This window comes from Hyperolius riggenbachi, chromosome 4 (genome assembly GCF_040937935.1).
Source record: "Hyperolius riggenbachi isolate aHypRig1 chromosome 4, aHypRig1.pri, whole genome shotgun sequence".
NCBI classification, from domain to species: Eukaryota; Metazoa; Chordata; class Amphibia; order Anura; family Hyperoliidae; genus Hyperolius; species Hyperolius riggenbachi.
Window position 1 is genome coordinate 383,831,849 of NC_090649.1, and position 21,479 is coordinate 383,853,327.

Below are 21,479 nucleotides of genomic sequence, written 5' to 3' on the forward strand. Positions count from 1 at the left end.
GTTTCGGATTGTTTGATCCTCATCAGTGCATGGCATGGATTAATTTGGCTCTATGGAGTAGGGCTTGTAAATCCGAGAGGCAAGTTTAGACCTAAGGGTCTAAACTTTTTAAATATCTATGTAAAGATGAAATATTTCTATTTCTTTTTTTTTATAAGCTTGTGAATAGTGATGGATGCAAAACGGAAAAAATGCACCTTTATTTCCAAATAAAATATTGTCGCCATACATTGTGATAGAGACATAATTTAAACGGTGAAATACCCGAGACAAATGGGCAAATACAATATGTGGGTTTTAATTATGGAGGCATGTATTATTTTAAAACTACAATGGCCGAAAACTGAGAAATAATGATTTTTTTCCGTTTTTTTCTTATTCTTCCTGTTAAAATGCATTTACAGTAAAGTGGCTCTTAGCAAAATGTACCCCCTAAAGAAAGCCTAATTGGTGGAGGAAAAAACAAGATATAGATCAGTTAATTGTAATAAGTAGTGATAAAGTTATAGGCTAATGATTGGGAGGTGAACATTGCTCGGATGCATAAAGTGAAAACGACTGAGAGCTTAAGTGGTTAAATTACATTTTTTAGCAGTTTTCAGCTACTTTTCAAATAACACCACAAATAGTTTGTGATATTTTAAACCAGTGTTGCATCAAACATGTGCTTAATACATACTTCAAAAAATGGGATATATCTGCATCTTGGGGTACCAGACCTGCTTACTGATTATTGTTCCATTGTTATCAGCACTTTGCATGTCAGCATGTTAAATCGTGGGAATTCTGAATTTTCTCTGCAAACTTAAGGTCAGTGGCTTAAGTTTGCAGATTCAGATGTTTGTAGATTCAGACTGTTCTTGGCTGAAGTGACCCAGAATCTAGCATTAGTACAGGTGTCCCTTGAAGTCCTCCTTGGCTGCTCAGTTATCTGGTATGCTGCCTCTAAGTTACAATTGGCGGATGTGTCCATTGCTTCACAATGTACCTTGCCTAAAGAAGCTGCTCTGTCACACCTGATTCCTTCGCCCCTTCTTCCCCTTTTGTAGAGACAAAATGTATTGTTCTGCTATTGCTTAGCAAAGCATTTGAACATCATTGAACCCCGCAATGTCAATTTCAGGATTAAGTTCAACCCTGGATGGCGACACAACTACAACAGTTGTACCCAGTTTAATGGCCCATACTCACGGGCTACATTTGTGGCCTGTAACTAGCACACGGAAGCGTGTGCGCGACAGCTCGTCGCCAGGTCCCTCCGCATACACACGGCGGAGGGACCTGGCAACTGATGCGAAGGAAGCTGTCGCTGATGTTCCTCCCCCTGCCAGAAGCTCAGGGTATTCCCTGCTGGTTGCTGTCGCTAGTCCGCATACCCACGCAGACTAGCGACAGTTGCGGCGGCAACTGTCGCCAGGCGATTATCCGCGTCAATCGCCTGGCGACAGCAGTGACGAGCGACGGTTCGGGATGCGTGCCCATGTTGCGCCTCATACTCACGGGCGACAATTGTAGCCCGTGAATATGGGCCATAAGTCTACCATATAACTGAAGCAACTGTCACACAGAAGTTGTGTTTTGTCACTTCTTGTCTATAAAAGAGAGATATATGATCTGGACTTTGAAAAGAGGTTGTAACTACTGTTAAAGACCACCTCTAGCCAAAAAAAGGTCTGAATGGCAATACAGATATGTAGTCTAGGCACTATGCACAAACAGATGATCATATACCGTTTACATCTGATATATCATACTGGATAGAACAATCTAAGTAAGTAGCACTTCCTTGTTCCTCTTGAAGCTGAAGCCTTGCTAAAGCATTGTGCCCACCTCTTCAGCCTGGTTAACTCCCCTGCATCCTTTGCATGTATACTTTGGAAAGAAAAAAAAAGGCCCAGGGCCCAATTTCACACCGAGGGCAGGGATTATCATGTATGATTTTACATATCTTGGCAACTTATTAGGTTTAAAGCAAACTGTAATTTATAATTTAGGTACTCTTTAAGTGGGAGTGGTTTCTACAAATCATCGATCCACTTCTGCCCAGGATGTTAATATGAATATCTATGATTTAAATCTTTTATTTTATATAAAAAGTTTAAAAAATGTTTTACAAAATTGTATACTTTAAAATATCCTTTGTTCTTCCTTAAAATTTAGTTTTATCCCCCCTTTTGAGACCTGACAGAAATTCACTTAGATTTTACAAAAAGTAAAAATACGTTTGTGAGATTAATGGCTTAGCAAAAAGCTTCAATTTTTTCATCACTCAGGATCATAGACATTCTAAGCAATACTGTTTCCCATTCCAGTTGGATTAACCTGGATCAAGCAACAATCATGTCATCATGTCTATGGGTGCCTTTACAGTTCATTTACACAGGTAGAAAGTATGCTGAAACAAGTTGGACCTGCATCTGAACTCTGAGTTCATGAAACGTGTTTTTTTTGCCACCTAACTGAAATGGACAAATATAAAATGCACATAATACATAACAAGCAGTACTTTACAGTTAAATCTTTCAACGATATTGTCTTGTGAAGCTAATTAGGTCCAGACATTACAAAGTATCATTAAATGAATATAAATACAATTTTATTGTTAGGGCATGAGTTAAGTAAATAAAACATTGTATTTCTATTAATAATAATGCTTCATTTAAATATTAATTAACAACTCAGTGGCCTAGACATTTTTACATTAAACAGATATATGGAGAAGGGCAATTATTCTTCTGACTTTATGATGAAAATTATATTTAGCTGAAATATTTATTGTAATGTCAACACATTAAGCGCTCCTAAGTGAGAGGTTAGTGAACAATTAGAGGCAAAAAAACCAGAGGCAATTTATCAATGTCCTAGGCATTATGCTCTGAACAAGAAAGCTGATTTTGAAAAAATGTTCACTAACACTTAGAAAATATGTAATGCACATTAATTATAGATTAGTTCAACGTGCATTAACTGGTAACTGGCTGTACAGATCATTAAGTACTAGAAGAAGACTAGTACTCTTCCCTGAAAACTACACCCATAACCAATCAAATATCTCAAAACAAAGCACTTTCATTTTAAGCAGAGGAAGAATAACATGAATAGCAAATGCGAATAAGCATTAGTGGTCACATCTGCAGGAAACAATTAATGGTAGACATAGTAGGATCAGATTGTGGATTGGTATGTCCAGAGCTCTTTCGTTTGCTCTTGGCATTTCCACTAAAATGTGTAAGTGCATAAAAAACAACATGAAGGTATTGAGCGAACAACAAAGTGTCCAACAGTAGTGATTGAGGGTAAAAGAAAGCCAGAGGAAAAGAGAGTGAGTGAGGAGCTTATCAGCATCTACTTCTGGGGGGACATATAGGGGTCCTGGTGCCGGTCAGAATTGTATTATTCAGACCATAAGACGCACTGACCCTTTCTCCCGAGTCCCCACTTTTGGGAGGAGCAAAGGTGTGTCTTATGATCTAAAAAATACGGCATGTCGTGAAAAAGAATGTTTAAAAAAAAAGTCTTTAAAGTCTCCTTTTGCATTGATGACAGCTTTGCAGACTTCTGTCAATCTCTCAGTCAGCTTTATGAGGTAACAGTGGCGGCTCCAGGAAATTTTTTTAGGGGGTGCTATGCAGGTGCTGGACCAATTTCCGGGGGAGCTGACGACCTGCGGCGCGCGAAGCGCGCCGCGCCAAAAATGGGTGTGGCCACAACCTGCGGCGCGCGAAGCGCGCCGCGGCGAAAAAATGGGCGTGGTCATGACCGGATGAGGGCGGGGCTAACTGTAATTTAAAGTGAACCCAGGGTGAGAGTGATATGGTGGCTGCCATATTTATTTCCTTTTAAACAATACTAGTTGCCTGGCAGCCCTGCTGATCTATTTGGCTGTAGTAGTGAACTGAATTACACCAGAAACAAGCCATGCAGCTAATCTTGTCAGTTCTGACAATATTGTCAGAAACCCCTGACCTGCTGCATGCTTGTTCAGGGTCTATGGTTGAAAGAATAAGAGGCAGAGGACCAGCACGGCAGCCAGGCAACTGGTATTGCTTAAAGGGAGATAAATATGGCAGCCTCAATATTATTCTCACCTCGGGTTCCCTTTAAAAGTGCAACGCAAAGACAGAGGGCCCAAGTTTTGGTGACCCTTTTCCCAGAAAATTCACATAATTGTGCAGGTTTTCTCAAGAAAATACACGTAATGTGAGCAGATTTTAACAAAAAACACGTCCAATGACCCCAATATGCACAATCGTTATCAGATATGGCCCCAATATGCACAATCGTTATCAGATATGGCCCCAATATGCACAATCGTTATCAGATATGGCCCCAATATGCACAATCGTTATCAGATATAGCCCCAATATGCACAATCGGTAGCAGATATGACCCCAATATGCACAATCGTTAGCAGATATGACCCCAATATGCACAATCGTTATCAGATATGGCCCCAATATGCACAATCGTTATCAGATATGGCCCCAATATGCACAATCGGTAGCAGATATGGTCCCAATATGCACAATCGGTAGCAGATATGGTCCCAATATGCACAATCGGTAGCAGATATGGTCCCAATATGCACAATCGGTGGCAGATATGGTCCCAATATGCACAATCGGTGGCAGATATGACCCCAATATGCACAATCGGTAGCAGATATGACCCCAATATGCACAATCGGTAGCAGATATGACCCCAATATGCACAATCGGTAGCAGATATGACCCCAATATGCACAATCGGTAGCAGATATGACCCCAATATGCACAATCGGTAGCAGATATGACCCCAATATGCACAATCGGTAGCAGATATGACCCCAATATGCACAATCGGTAGCAGAAATGACCCCAATATGCACAATCGGTAGCAGAAATGACCCCAATATGCACAATCGGTAGCAGAAATGACCCCAATATGCACAATCGGTAGCAGAAATGACCCCAACATGCACAATCGGTAGCAGATATCGCCCCAATATGCACAATCCGTAGCAGATATGACCCCAATATGCACAATCCGTAGCAGATATGACCCCAATATGCACAATCCGTGGCAGATATGACCCCAATATGCACAATCCGTGGCAGATATGACCCCAATATGCACAATCCGTGGCAGATATGACCCCAATATGCACAATCCGTGGCAGATATGACCCCAATATGCACAATCCGTAGCAGATATGACCCCAATATGCACAATCCGCATCACCTGAAAAAGAAAAGAAAAACCCATTTACTCACCTACAGCCAGAAGACCTTCTTTCCCGACCTCCCGTCCCGAGTCCCGACCTCATTGTGGCGCGCAGCGCCCGCGCGCCCACGATCCTCTTCCTTCCCGACGTCACGACGAGACTTCCTGCCTGCATGCAGAGAGCAGGGCTACGGGAAAATGGCCGCCCGAAGTCTGCAGAACAGGGCTCCGGGCGGCCATCTTACCGTAGCCCTGCCTGCTGCTCCGTGCTGCCGGTGTGTGAACTGACTTGGCGTCTTTTAGACGCCTGAAGTCAGTTCACTCCAGGGGGTGCTTTGGGGGTGCTTGGACAATTCTAGGGGGTGCTCGAGCACCCCCAAGCACCCCCCTGGCGCCGCCACTGTGAGGTAATCAACCGGAAGTGTTTTCCAATAGATGAGCAAAGAACAGCCACACGTAAATCATGCTTAGCTGTATGTGACAGCAACAAATCTCTGGCTGTGTTGGTTGAGTTTGTTTGCACAACAGTACGAACTTATAAACCCACACCATTTCCTGCTTATGAAGAAGAAAGAAAAAAAAAATTCCAGGATCCCATAGTACAGCTATGTAACCACCAGACAGGGGTGAAGCAGCAGGAGAGACCAGTGCTCAATGTACGTCTGCAGTGACTGGGCAGAGGATGCAGGAGCGGCAGGTAAAGACTCCCAAGAGGCCGATGGCTGTGCTTCTAGCACCCGTTACATAAAATAATAACCAATATTTACATAATAAAGCTAGAAACAAGAAATGCTCGAGCAGTTCCCAAATCTCGTACACAAAGAAGGACTGTATTAGTGATGAGCGTAATGACCTAATAACCATTATGCAAAATTTTTGCGTAATTTGTGAAATTACGATTTTGGCCGTAATCGAAAAGTTTTACATGTATGTGGAATTTTATAATTAGGATTATTTCTCGTAATTACGATTGTTTTCACAATGGAAACAAATCGGAATTTCATGTGTAACGCGCAAATTTGGCTGTTCTCAAAATTGGGTTCCAGTTCAGAGCCTCCTGATACATTTAACTGCATAACAACTGCTCCATGCCGATTGGCGTGAGCAGCGCGGCAGCCCCAGGACCACTCCATGCCGAATGGCGTGAATGGCTGGGAATGGGGACACAGGAGCAATGCGCTGTGATAGGCTGGAGCCTATCTCAGCCGATCGCTGTGATAGGCTGACGGGGGAGGGAGGGGAAAATAATTAAAAAAATAAGCAATTTTATTTTAAAAAAAAAAAAAGAAGAAAAATATTTGTAAAAAATAAATAAACATTGGAGGAACGATCAGAGCCCACTAACAGAAAGCTCTGGGGAGAAAAGGCGGGGGGGGGGGATCACTTGTGTGCTGAGTTGTACAGCCCTGCAGTGAGGCCTTAAAGCTGCAGTGGCCTATTTTAGTAAAAATTGCCTGATCACTAGGGGGGTTTAACACTGCGGTCCTCAAGTGATTAAAGTGACAACACGTGTGTGAGTAAACATGGAAAAGCCACCGCGTGTACTCAGAACGGGGCGGCTGATTCCGTGTCCAACGCGGCGGTTTGCACGCATAGGCCTACATCCAGTAAGATGGCCGAACGCGGAGGAGCCGCCGCATGCCGTGATAACGGTGCGGCGGATTCCGCATCCAGCACGGCAGGTGATTTGCAACACATGTCTGGTGTGGCTGGGACTGATAGTCCACACAGGTTAAGAAAGACGTGCGCGCGCGCTGAGGCAGAACTTTTATGACAGCCAGAAGGGAGTCAGCTGACCAAGCCGGTCAGCTGACGATTCAACCAGTTCCCATTGGTGCAGCACTTAGGGGAGGCGCTGGAGAGCGCTTTGCTATATATATTGGGTGCTGGTCATTCTCTGGTTGTCTGCCGTTGCGATCACTACGTGGAAGCACTCAGACCTTTTGTCAGATTCTGTGTTATATCTCTGTTATACTTCAGACTAGTTCCAGGGTGTTGATGATCACGGACCTCACACCCAGATTAGGGACTTGTGTTATATCTCTGTTATACTTTAGACTAGTTCCAGGGTGTTGATGATCACGGACCTCACACCCAGATTAGGGACTTGTGTTATATCTCTGTTATACTTCAGACTAGTTCCAGGGTGTTGATGATCAAGGAGCTCACACCCAGATTAGGGACTTGTGTTACCAACCTGTTATACGTCAGACTAGTTCCAGGGTGTTGATGATCACGGACCTCACACTCAGATTAGGGACTTGTATGATCATTCTGTTATTCTTCAGACTAGTTCCAGGGTGTTGATGATCACGGAGCTCACACCGAGACTAGGCATTGTATATTATCTGTTATGACCTTCTGCTTTCCTGACCATTCCTCTGCTTTCTGATGCGGTACCACGCATATCTGATATCACGCTGCCAAACCCTGCCTGTCTTGGATACCGAATCAGCCTTCTGTCTTTGTACCTTATCTGTCTGTCTGTTGCCGACCTGGCTAGTCCGACCTCGAGAACTATCTTCTCTGTTTAGAGATAGTTCACAGATCTGTCAGTGACACCCCACCCTTGGTGTCACTCACACTCTGGTCCTTCCTTCACTCAGCCTGACTCCCCCCCTTCGGGAGCCTCAGGCCGAGGAAGGAGCCTGTCCTTCAGGCAGTATCCCATACTGCCTTGTATCCCCTTTACGGGGACCCTCCTCAAAGTATTACTGTTGCACCAAACACTCATATTACTCAGGTGTCCAGAGGTTAGAGATATATCTGATTATCGGTGGTACTGCAGATCATCAATAATCGGGTATATATCTGTATTCTCGTTGATACTGCAGATCACCGGTAATCAGATCCTCTCTGTGTTACACCGATCGTTACAACGTGCAGGGACATTTGCATTATCAGATATTGCAAGGCCCAAAACCAAGTGTCTCAGCATGCATGACCGCTAAGTGCTCCTTGGCAAAGAGCACCTGTCTTAGAAGTGGCTGCAGGTAGAGCCTCCTGATACATTTAAAGTGACAGCATGTGCAGGGGCCTTTGCATTATCAGTAATTGCCATCATTTATTGTAATCAATGAGTGACTTTCCTGTGTTTAGTGATAACTTAAATTTGCAAAACTACTATTAGAAACGAAATTACGGACATTTTCGTAATTAAAATAACTGTTTCTATAGAAAACACAAAATGATGAAATTTCGCAAAAAAACTTAAATTTGTGCCGAAACGCGAAATTACGTGCCGAAAATTTTGCTTATGGAATTCTGAATTACTGTTTGTATGGCAATTACGAAATTAAAAATTCGCCACGTAGTGGCAAAATTTGCATCTGTAATTACGGCAACACGAAATTACGCTACTTTTTGCTCAACACTAGACTGTATGGCTGCGGGAGTGTTGGCACTCACCAATTCTGCTTCCCATAATACAGCACGTGCAGCGTTAGTGAACTATGGCAGAAAATGGTATTCACACATTTAGGATAAAGAGGAGCATGCCTACACAAATACTAAATATGATAAAATCAGTATTTACAGTACATATCAATGATAGGGTATAGAGAGTGAGGGCCCTGGTATGTTCCAGCAATGTATGGGGCTGGCTATATTATTCAGTTTTCATCATGCTGTTTAGCATATAAACTATTTCAGGTAAATGTTCTAGCAACACTCTTGCTCAAACTTTTTTTCCATTGCTTTTACTGTTATTTAGTTGTTCTGTATACAATATAAGTTATAGGAATAAAACCAATCAATTGATTTTGTGTTTTACAGTGAAGAATACAGTCATATACAGCCTTGTAGCTCAAATGAATTGCCAAGCCGCGAGAAAGCATCAGTGGCTTATTGCACCAATACACAAGCGTGAAGATGCAATGAGTAAAAACTCATGGTCTGTACAGTTTGTAATTTTGTTTGTTTTGCTTGGCAGAGCTGCCATATCTGTGATAGCATGCCATTAGTTTTTGTCATACAGCCCAAGTTCAAGCCAACTTAATCCGTGTGATAGATATACCTGTGTTACATTCTCTAACTGATGGAAGCCAAACAATATATTTATACCAGGGTTAGAGAACTTTCAGGATTTTAATGAAAAGAACAAAAAGGTTTACATGGTATAAAAGTAAACTTAAAAGAAAAGTAAAAAACTTTTTAAAGGATCAATACTGTGAAAAATTGTAAAATGTAAAATACATGAAAACACATAAATAAAAATAAAATGTCCCCCAGAGTAAAATGTGCTATAAATTAATGTTCTCCCAGCACAATGTTTACCCCTCGCCTGTCTGTTAGCGCCGCTCCCCCGCCTCCTCCGTATTGGCGCTACCCGCCCGCGTCACTTCCCTCCAATCAGCAGGAGGGAAGGGACGCGGGTGGGTAGCGCCGATACGGAGGAGGCGGGGGAGCGGCGCTGACTGACGCCGCATAGGTAAACATTGTGCTGGTGACACGCTGCGTGTCGCCAGCACTGCGGGGTGTATAGCGGCGCGCAGGGAGGTCTTGGAGGCACACCATGGGGCAACAGAGGCTGGTGTTAGTGTGCACAACCAGCCTCTGTGCCCCACTAGCATAAGTAAATCCCACCTCGGGTTCTCTTTAAGCAACTCGCCAGGTTGTCTTTTTTTTTTTTTTTTAATATAAATCCCCTCCCCCCATCCCATTTTCACTAATGAGTTAGCATGAGAATTTATGTTTAAAAAAGTGTATAAATACATCAATTGTAGGATTTGTGGTACACATGACCACTGCTCTGTGTACTCCATCTCCCTGGTATCTAGGGGATGAGTGATAACTCCTGATATGGGAAGCATGGCAGAGGGATGGTCATAATATGGCAGTTCTCCATTATTGTATTCATTAGAGAGGGTTGGTTCCAAGGGGAATGTGGCTCTGGTGTAGACTGGAGAAAGGCCAAGGGAGCCTGTAAGTATTTGAGGGAGAACAAAACAGCAGCAGATGTCATGTTTTTGTAATTCCTACAATTAATTTAGTAATTATACTGATGTGATTTTTTTTTATATTTTATACATTGGGTATTGCTGGTGCTGTATTGGATTATACACTGAGCATTGGATGTTTTTAACACTGCTGCTACTGCAAGAAAGTGGATCCACCCAATTGTTCCTCTGAGGGTACAGATATAGTAAACATCAACTTTAAAGTAACCCTGGGTAATGGTAATACAATGGTATTATAATCACAAACAATAAATAAATATACTGTGTAGTATGATACACAAATAGGTTCATACTCAAACCAAATGTGCAGTAAATCATATCACCATTCATATCCACAACCATGCATGAGCAGTCTGGCAATATGTTAAAAAAAAAACTAAAAAAATAAATACATCAAAAAGGTAGTACAGCATTTGCATCTGTATGCATGTTCCAATATAGTTGCAGAGGTTACGTGGGCTATAGCTCAGATGGCTGCTTTTGCCAAGATATGCTGCCTATTAACGCATGGAATCACTGGTGTTGTAAGTGGTAGGAATCAGCATTCATTTATAAAGACAGGTCTGCCCCTACCTGTCTTTATAAATGGTTTCTGATTCCTATCTCAAAGCAAATAGAAATGATGCTTACTAAAAAAAACTGTTTTTTAAGCAGAGAAAGTGAATAATCTTATAAATTTATTTAACATCTATTTAAAGCTTGACCACTTTCATTAGGAGCTAACTTGTGCATAATAGAAAAATATCACAAGACTTGCTGTTCAGAAATACTCAGTCCCAGTTCACTAGGTACTTGTCAAGGTCACTCAGAAATGTCTGCTTCCCATTTTCCCTCTACATCCTCCTGATACTTCCTCCTTCCACTGTACAGAGATGTAGGGGGGAATGGAGTGCTGGTGCCAGAGGCAGTGACCAACGTGAGGTAACCCCTACTACCACAGCCCATTTCAACTAGAGATATCGCGAGCATCAAATTTTGAGTTCACGAACTTCTCCAAATGTTTGCGAACATGCGAACCTGGCGAACCGCCATAGACTTTAATGGGCAGACGAATTTTAAAACCTACTGGGACAGTTTCTGGCCACAATAGTGATGGGAAAGTTGTTTCAAGGGGTCTAACACCTGGACTGTAGCATGCTGGAGGGGGATCCATGCCAAAGATTCCACCAAAAATTACGGAGTGGACGCATAGTTGGGTTTTAATCCCCAAAGGGCAGAAACACAGTACATTCCTACAAATAATGCACTGGAGTGGTACTGTGTCTGCAACTTAATGTGGCCACAATAGCAGTAGTGTGCACAGCTATGGGTGTCAGTGGGCTGTGGATTGTCACACACAGAGAAATACAATGGTTCTATCAGGATACAGTGAAAAAAAGCACTGGAGTGGTTCTGTGCCTGCAACTTAATGTGGCCACAATAGTAGTAGTGTGCACAGCTATGGGTGTCGGTAGGCTGTGGAGTGAGATAAGCGTATGACCCTGCATAAACCGCACCACAGTATAGAGAAAGTACAAATAAGCCTTTATTGATCCATACAAATACAGTAAAACCATAAAAACAGGCACAATATTGTATAAATAATGCCCTCAAAAAAGCACTGTATGTGCTAATGTAAAACGGTAAATATGTGGATTACCAGATACCAGCTGTACACACCGGGAGCAAGGAGAGGGGGATGTGAATGAAGCAGATAAAAGTCTGCAAATAAGGTGACCTATGCAAATGAGGCATATGTCCCGAGATATGAGGGAAATGTGGAATGTAATTCCATATGTGGAGGCCAGTGAGTGAAGTGATGGCCAAATGACAGGGAGAGCCCCAGGGAGGGAACAATCGAAGTGGCTGGAAGCGTGCGTGCTAAGTGCAGGACTTACCGGAGTGGAGCTGGATCAGAGGGCAGGTGTGCAGAGAGCCGTCGCGATTCGCCGCAAATAGCGGCTTCTTCCGGGCATTATACAATATTGTGCCTGTTTTTATGGTTTTATTGTATTTGTATGGATCAATAAAGGCTTATTTGTACTTTCTCTATACTGTGGTGCGGTTTATGCAGGGTCATACGCTTATCTTGTTGGTTATGTGTTCCTATTTCTGTTGGGCCTTTCTGCACACATGTATCAATTGATATCTTCATGAGCCTGATGCTATTTAGTGTCATTTAGTATTAGTGATGGTGCTTGTCCTACTTTTGGGTTTTTTGGTAGGCTATGGAGGGTCACACACAAAATGAAAAACAGGAGACTGATGTATTAGCGCTCAAAAGGGCTATTTTGGGTGCTTTCAAGTAGTCAGTGAGGAACAAGATCACAGGCCTAGCTAATGCTTTCCCTACCTGTCTGCAGCAGGTCTGACCCTTTTCTCACTAACAGCAGCCAGCAAAGAATGAATCCAATATGGCCACCGCAATTGCTTTTTAATAAGGGGGTGGGGGTCCAGAAGGGGGTGCTAGCTGATTGGCTGCCATGTGTCTGATGACTTTGAGGTAAGGGGTCAAAGTTTGGCTCCATGATGATGTATAGGGGGTGGGTCGAACACGCCAAATGTTCGCAGTTCACCAAAACGCGAACAGCGGAAATTTGGCGGGAAATGTCCATCAGCCAACAATTCGGGCCATCTCTAATTTCAATTAACAATCAGTTTTACTTCAGGAACAACTGAATTTCACTTTTGTCCTCTCATCCTTACATATAACACATAATCAAACCTATATTTAATATATATTTTATAGTTAATGATAAAAAAGTGAACCTAATAAAATAACATTTTTACTGTATTGAAATTTTAATCAGTGTCTTCACTTCTAATCTGGTATAGAATTAAACATCCTTTAATCAAGCTTACAAGGTTTAATTCCACTTATAATGCTCATATTCAGAAGAATGCTTCCTTCTTTCATGTGTAAAAGTTATCAAATCAGTCTCTATAATTGAGTTGTTGACCTCCTGTAAATTCAGCAATTTGCTGTAAATGAGTAAGAGCTATGTATAAATTAAACTTTTTCTGATACTGCTCTTAGTCTTATCCTGACATTTTATAAAAGCTCAAATCCGCTTGATTTAGGGAACACATTTCTCACATTCATTGTTTTGACTGGCATGTTTCAAGTGATAGTAGCTGTCAAAAAGTAATTTACTTTTAATTAAGCATATCTTGTGCAGAGTAGAAAAAAATAATAAAATGCAAAATAAGTGCCACACATAACAATAATCAATTTTGAAAACATTTTTCATACTTCTGATTGCAACACAGCACAAAATTATGAAATTCTATTGGTTATTATGCATTAGTAACAAGCCATCATTGAGTTTTTACATTTACAAACATTTTACATAACAATCCAATCTTCATAAAATAAAATAGAGCAAACAAACAATTTTCAGAAAGATTCTGCTGTGTAACACTTTGCTCTTTAGCATCTATTAATCAAGATTCTTAACATTCACATAAAATATGTGCAGACCTTAACAAAAACAAAAGCATTTGCACCCAAAAAATGATTACTTAGCTACATAGTTCAGTTGAAAAATGGAACCCGTCCATCAAGTTCAACCCAAAAAAATAAATACAAATATGTTAATAATAATAATTGTACAACCACTGTAACCCTTACATATTCCAGTTGATGCAGGGGAATACAAAAAAAGCCTTACAAGACTTGGGCCCATTAGCCTTCAAGGGGAGAAAAAAAATATTTCTGACTCCAGATGGCAGTCAGATAAAATACCTAGATAAATACCACTGGGAATAACTTAGTATTTATAGCCATGGATGTACTGCAATGCAAGAAAAGCATCCAATACGTCTTTAAGCTCAAATAAAGAATTTGCCATAACAACTTCCTGTAGTAGGATGCTACACATTTTAACTACTTTTTTCATCAAAAAAAAACAAAACACAAAAAAACAAAAACCCTTTCTAGATAGTAAAAGCTTTACCCTCCATATGCAGCTCATGTCTTTTGTCCGCTGTACAAGCCAAGGGACAGAAACCTCATCTGCAAAGCTTTTGTATCATCCTCTGATACTAATCAGGTCACCTCTAAGTTTTCTTTTTTTAAGGCTAAATAAGCCCAGTTTTCCAATCAATTTTGCTGCCTAACATTGGATATGGTTGATAAACTTGTTATCAACCAGTATTCCCAGCCGCATGCCTATTACTTTATATGATGCTGTACTGTTGGCACATCCAAGGTGCATTACCTTACATTTAGCAACATTAAATGTCTTCTGCCATATACCTGCCAAATCTGGCAAGGCTGTTGACATCCTGTTCCAATATGTCACCATCCTGCTAAGAATTGATAATTCTGCATAATGTTGTATCATCTTTGGTTTGTCCTCATAAGTGCTGTTTTTGTGTGAAATGGTTGTCAAGCACGTCCCACCAGCACACACCATCTCCACACCACATGGTGTGTCACTTTTCCAGCAACACTTGTGCTTGCAAATTTTGCTTTGAACTATACTTTGCATAACCCAAGATTTTATTATACTGTAGGGGGATTTGTTGTACCTGTGCTTCATGGCCATAATAAAGAAGCTTGGCTCGAAGAATGCCAGAGTCTGTCTATTCTTTCTTATCTAAGGTTTTATTAGTGACCAATAAATGATCAAGCAGAGCCAGTTCCTTTGTTTCCTTAAATAGTAAGGTTAAAAGTTTGCATACCTTTATATTATTCTCAGAACTGTGTATTGCCCATTTTGAATTTTTGTTAATTTTGTATTTACAGTGGAGGAAATAATTATTTGACCCCTCACTGATTTTATAAGTTTGTCCAATGACAAAGAAATGAAAAGTCTCAGAACAGTATCATTTCAATGGTAGGTTTATTTTAACAGTGGCAGATAGCACATCAAAAGGAAAATCGAAAAAATAACCTTAAATAAAAGATAGCAACTGATTTGCATTTCATTGAGTGAAATAAGTTTTTGAACCCTCTAACAATAAAAGACTTAATACTTAGTGGAAAAACCGTTGTTTGCAAGCACAGAGGTCAAACGTTTCTTGTAATTGATGACCAAGTTTGCACACATTTTAGGAGGAATGTTGGTCCACTCCTCTTTGCAGATCATCTCTAAATCCCTAAGGTTTCGAGACTGTCTCTGTGCAACTCTGAGCTTGAGCTCCCTCCATAGATTTTCTATTGGATTAAGGTCCGGAGACTGACTAGGCCACTCCATGACTTTAATGTGCTTCTTCTTGAGCCACTCCTTTGTTGCCTTTGCTGTATGTTTTGGGGCATTGTCGTGCTGGAACACCCATCCACGACCCATTTTCAGTTTCCTGGCAGAGGGAAGGAGGTTGTCGTTCAGGATTTCACGATACATGGCTCCGTCCATTTTCCCGTTAATGCGATTAAGTTGTCCTGTGCCCTTAGCAAAAAAACACCCCCAAAGCAAAATGTTTCCACCCCCATGCTTGACGGTAGGGACGGTGTTTTGGGTGTCATAGGCAGCATTTTTCTTCCTCCAAACACAGCGAGTTGAGTCTATTTTGGTCTCATGAGACCACAGCACCTTCTCCCAGTCACTCACAGAATCATTCAGGTGTTCATTGGCAAACTTCAGACGGGCCTGCACATGTGCCTTCTTGAGCAGGGGGACCTTGCGAGCCCTGCAGGATTTTAATCCATTGCGGTGTAATGTGTTGCCAATGGTTTTCTTGGTGACTGTGGTCCCTGCTAATTTGAGGTCATTCACTAACTCCTCCCGTGTAGTTCTAGGATGCTTTTTCACCTTTCTCAGAACCATTGACACCCCACGAGGTGAGATCTTGCGTGGAGCCCCAGAGCGAGGTCGATTGATGGTCATTTTGTGCTCCTTCCATTTTCGAACAATCGCACCAACAGTTGTCACCTTCTCTCCCAGCTTCTTGCTAATGGTTTTGTAGCCCATTCCAGCCTTGTGCAGGTCTACAATTTTGTCTCTGACATCCTTGGACAGCTCTTTGGTCTTTCCCATGTTGGAGAGTTTGGAGTCTGCTTGATTGATTGATTCTGTAGACAGGTGTCTTTTATACAGGTGACTAGTTAAGACAGGTGTCCTTAATGAGGGTGACTAATTGAGTAGAAGTGTCTAACCACTCTGTGGGAGCCAGAACTCTTAATGGTTGGTAGGGGTTCAAAAACTTATTTCACTCAATGAAATGCAAATCAGTTTCTATCTTTTATTTAAGGTTATTTTTTCGATTTTCCTTTTGATGTGCTATCTGCCACTGTTAAAATAAACCTACCATTGAAATGATACTGTTCTGAGACTTTTCATTTCTTTGTCATTGGACAAACTTACAAAATCAGTGAGGGGGTCAAATAATTATTTCCTCCACTGTATATAGCTCTGACATCTTCAGAGGTGCCTTACTTAGTATGAAGTCTTGTCACTAATTGTCTCTCAGAAGGGCTCACAATCTTATCCTTACCACAGTCATATGTCAATTTTGGGGGGAAGCAAATGAAACATTCCTCCTCTCATTCCTATTTTAGGGATGTAGTAGGTAACTTGAATGCTCAGAGAAAATCCATGTAAACACATGTACAATCTCCATTCATATCATGTCTTGGTCTAGCTTTTGTTGTCAGCTAACAAACCCTTCAATGAGGAGGAAGAAACGACCTGCAAAGCAGAATTAAGCTGGCCGACAGACCCGAGATTCAGGCCGTTCGGCAGCTCCTACATAGGCAATTTAAACTTTTTTTTTACCGAAAACCTCAAAATTCATAACAGGACATGCTTACTTATCCATGAATAAGGCTTGTGGGGGTTTAAACAAGGTGAAAGCGGACATTTGTTCCGTTTTGCAGCCCAGCTGAAAGTGTCTATGGGGATTTGCGGTGGGTCCCCTAAAGTAGACTAGCGCCTAAACCTGTGTGTATATTATTAACCCAAAAATGCAAGGGTATGTATTTTGATCAGGCTCCTGGTGATTTCCCTTATCATTATGATTTTAAAAGGCCACACACAATTATGTGATGATTGATGATTCATCTGAACGTATTCCGTTCCGTATTTAAAAAGAAAGCCTTCTGCCTGATTACATGTTACAATAGCCAATGTTTCCCAAATTCAGTCAGGGTAGGTAAACTTAGGAGTGAGCTGTATAAAACAAAAAGAGATATATCATGCTGAGTTATGCCAGATTGTTAAGTAACTGAAAGCAACTACCGGTAATATGAAAACAGCTGCTGAATATACAGTAGCTGCTTCAAATTTCTATTTTTGCATCCTCAGTTTGCAGTGATTTCTTTATTACAATGTTTCTAGATGTCATAAGAGACCATTTTTTATTTTTCCATAAAAAAACAAGTTTCTCTTAAACTTTCAATTACTTAAAGTGGACCTCTACTTTTGCATAGAACACAAGGAAAACAGAAAAAAACGCACCCTGTGTGTTTTGTAGAGAGAAGAGTCTGTCTAATTCACCCTCATTTGTAAGTTACCACAAGTGCAATTTGATCTCTCAGTTGGGTCAGCACAGAAACGTGGCAGTCTCGGCAGACACAGCTAATATGTAAACATAGGATGTTAACCCTTTGCCTACTTCCATGAAAGCAGATAGTAGACACACTGCAGATTTATTGCAGGAGTCTGTAAGCTGTAACAAAGAAATGTTTTTCTATAAAGGTTATAATGCTTTTGCTTATCTTTTACAGCAGAGAGGAAGTTTTGAGTTCAGGTCCGCTTTAAGAGAATTCTGGGAAATTGGAACATAAATTAATCATCACTTTACCTTGTTCATTTGGATTTGCTATCTTAGATGAAACGGATCGAAGAACGGCCATCGTGTATCCACTAGGAGCATGTAAAACACCACCTATGGAAGAGTAGAATTACTGGTGTGGCACTTTTCTTTTTTCAGCATACACCATTTTCTTAAATTTATTTTTCCATCTCAAAGATCTGTCTTAGTGTTCTGGCTGTTTCTGACCTATTTTCTGGTCTAACTTGCCAATGACAATGCCCTGAGCCCACCCACCCCCCCTCCCCCTTTCTTCTATTGCATACTTCCCTGCTGGAAAATCATGCCCAGTTTTCCTCCCTGCAACCCTTCTCCACAGAGTTGCTGGTTCATCTAGGAGTGTGAGAGGCAGCAGCAGTTGGGTTTGTGGGTGTTTAGAACTAACGCTTCCCTGATTTGTTAGGTAGTGCTCTGGAGCTCCCTCCTCGCCTCTCCTACTGCACTACCCATGCATGCTAAGCTAAGCCATTTCCTGCTGTGTGCCTGCAGGTAGCAGAAGAGATGTTCGTACTGCAGCCTATAGAGCCGTGTAGCCTCTGAATGGCGGCCAAGTATGTGGTCCTCACTGCTGATGTGGTTGTTTCATAAAAATGTCAGGGTTTATAGAGGCAGCATCAATTGGCAGCTTGCTGGCATCATTACAAAATACTAACAGAGCTCTATGTAGTAAATTTCAGACTAAAAATTGTCTTTTTTTTATTTTTTTCACACTTCCAAACCTTGAATCTTGCATTAAAAACAATTGTCTCTTTGGTTGGATAGCTGGGAAAAAATGTTCAACACAAAAAAATTTAAAAGAAATTATATATATATTTTTCATTATTTAACAAAAGCCAGCAAACTAGTGATGAGATGACCCAGAATTTTTTGACAGGTTTGTCACACATAAATGACTTAAACAATTATGCAATCTAGTCAGTCACTAATCCAGTCACTAGCTTTGAGTACAGGGGCACCTCTGGCCATTTTGTCACTCCAGGTGAGGAAACCTGTGCAGCCCAAATACCCCCTTGCACCTTGATGCCCCACATGAAAATAATTGTAATGCAGCAGCATTTCACCAGAAAATAATAGTATTACAGTAGTGGTTCAGTGCAATACTACGAGCCACTGATCTACCGCCGCTATACCGCTGTGCCCAACTGAAAAATGTACTGCTTAATTGTAATTTTGATATACTTTTGCCACAGATTGATCAAAATAATGATTTAATATTCCCCCCCCCCCCCCCTGAAAAAAATCCCAAATCCGTAATACAAACTCTAATAATACACATTAGCTTAACCCTAAGCTTTTAAACTACCGGTATATCTCATGTTAAATTTTCCCCAAAATACTGAAGTCCTAATGTCACCCAATATTCTGGATTTATATAGTGGCAGCATCTTCTGTGGTGCTTTTCTATATCTAGCTAATGATAAGACTAAATTAAACATGAACCTTACGCTGACCAAATTATTGGCTAAAATTGGGAAGTTCTGGTTAGGATTAGGTATTAGGGGCAGCTATTACACTTAGGGAGAAGGACAGAGAGCCATCTATATTAGGGTTAGAGTCAAGCATTGAGGTGGGGAGTAACATTTAGGGCCCTTTCCACTAGGAGCAGTGCGATGCGGCTACATAGCCGCATCGCACCGCAGGTGTCCTGAAACACATGCACGGCAATGGAAGAGTTTCCACTGTGTGCATGTTGTGCGGAGCGGTGCTGCAGATTCTCGCACAGCCGCATCCGCCCGCAGCCGCGTCCCATCTCCTCAATTGACTTCCACATCGGGAGATGTGGAAGTGATGCGGCCAGTGGCGGAAGTGATGTGGCTAGGTAGTTGCATTCACATCACTAAAAAGTGGAAACGGGTCCTAAGAAGAACTTTTACAGTTAGGACATTGGAGGGGAACTTTCACAAACGAAGTAGGTTAGAGTTAGATATAGAAGAGTCTTCATATTAAAATAGGACCTTAGGATAAGGTATTAGGGTGGAATAAACACCTATGGGGGTACATTGCTAAAGAGACTATTGTCACTAAACCAGTACCCTGCACCAAAAACATATGTCACATAGATATAGTCAACTCACAATTTCAAAGCACAGAACCATGTCCACTCCACATTTGCAAATGTTAAGATTATCTAAAGCATAACCAGGGCCGGTTTAAGGGGCCCTGTGGCCCTGGGGCAAACCGTAGCGTTGGGCCCTCCCACCTTCCCCCCGCCATTGCCCCTCTGCTCCCCGGGGCCCTGCAAGTATATATATTAGTCTGTGAGCGGACGGGCAGCGGATGCACTCTGAGACATGCTGTCTCCCTCCCACTCTATGGCCCGGAGCGTCATGTGTAAACAAACGCCGGGTCATAGAGTGGGAGGGAGACAGCGTGTCTCTGAGTGCAGCCGCTTCCCGTCTGTTCACCTGCCGTGACTAATAGGTAATTATGGCTGCTGTTATACTTTCAGGGCCCCGGGGAGCAGTGCTAGCGGGGAAGCAGTGCGAGCGGGGGGAACAGGCAAGGCAAAATGTAGCAAGGTCGGCGCTGCGGGGGCCTCAGCAGAGGTCGGGCCCCGGGGCAAATGCTTCCTTTGCCTCTATGTAAGTGCCAGCCATGAGCATAACAATACATCTGCTATCAACATGCCTGTTGCACGATGCCAGTATGCAATGGTGCCAATGCTGTCAATAGATGGAATGTGCATCAATGTCACTTCTCTCTGCAGTGATTTAAAATACGCAGAAATATTCTTCATAAGGTAGGCTAGCCATACACAGGTTGTCTTATTTGCAATTATCAGTTCATTAGATTATTTCCAGTTTACTTTAAAATGAATTGATAGGCAATTTAGCTCATTAAATCTGGAAGCACTCACTCTGTCACTGCAGAATCACTTATACCTCAACTGCAGTGTGTGTTATTGCTATCAGTTCATTTAGTTATTAAGTTTAATTTGAGTTGGAGATCATCTAGGTTTTTCTTTCTTCTTTTTCTTGGGGGAGGGGGGGGGGGTAATTCAGTGGTAATTGCTTTGGATAACAGTGGTTTCTGATGTGTTATCTTCTCAGGAATTCTGGTTTGTACTATTTTTCTTGTAGTTTGGTCATGGAATGGAAGTAGACTTTTTATTGAGGTAGGAGAAGCAGTTTCTTTAATGCAGTTGGTTGAGTATTATTATGGGATGTTCCGTGACACTGCATTACGCTTTTGAATACTGCTGGCACCTCTTAAGAAAATTTGCCGCCACTCCAAGTTTCACATATTGAACATAACGATAGTATAGTTGATTGCCAGAGCTTTAGGAAGGGCATTGTACAAATATGGATGCTGTTACTGAAGGTAATTCCTATTATATGTGCTATGATAGTATGCATCTTCTATAACCTTGTCCTCTATTTACTGGATACTTTTTGTAATGCATAACTCAGTAAGGTGATGAACTAGTATAAATAAGCTCAGTGTATATAAATGCATTAAAGTAAACCTGTCACTTTCAAAGGAGACAAATTTACGTACTCGGTAGTAGAGTTGGGCCGAACGGTTCGCCGGCGAACCTGGTTCGCGCGAACCTAGGTGGTTCGCGTGCGGGTACCGCACGCGAAC

At 41.6% G+C, this 21,479-nt stretch overlaps 1 protein-coding gene across 7 annotated transcripts in view; it reads right to left on the reverse strand.

The window, feature by feature from the left end:
- LOC137504114 (proton-coupled folate transporter-like) overlaps window positions 1–21,479 on the reverse strand; it is a 371,775-nt gene that overhangs the window by 63,143 nt on the left and 287,153 nt on the right. For all 7 annotated transcript variants that reach the window (XM_068232126.1, XM_068232124.1, XM_068232123.1 and 4 more), the window contains one exon: window positions 17,886–17,969. In XM_068232126.1, the coding sequence (XP_068088227.1) occupies window positions 17,886–17,969 (84 nt within the window). The remainder of the gene's footprint in view (window positions 1–17,885; window positions 17,970–21,479) is intronic.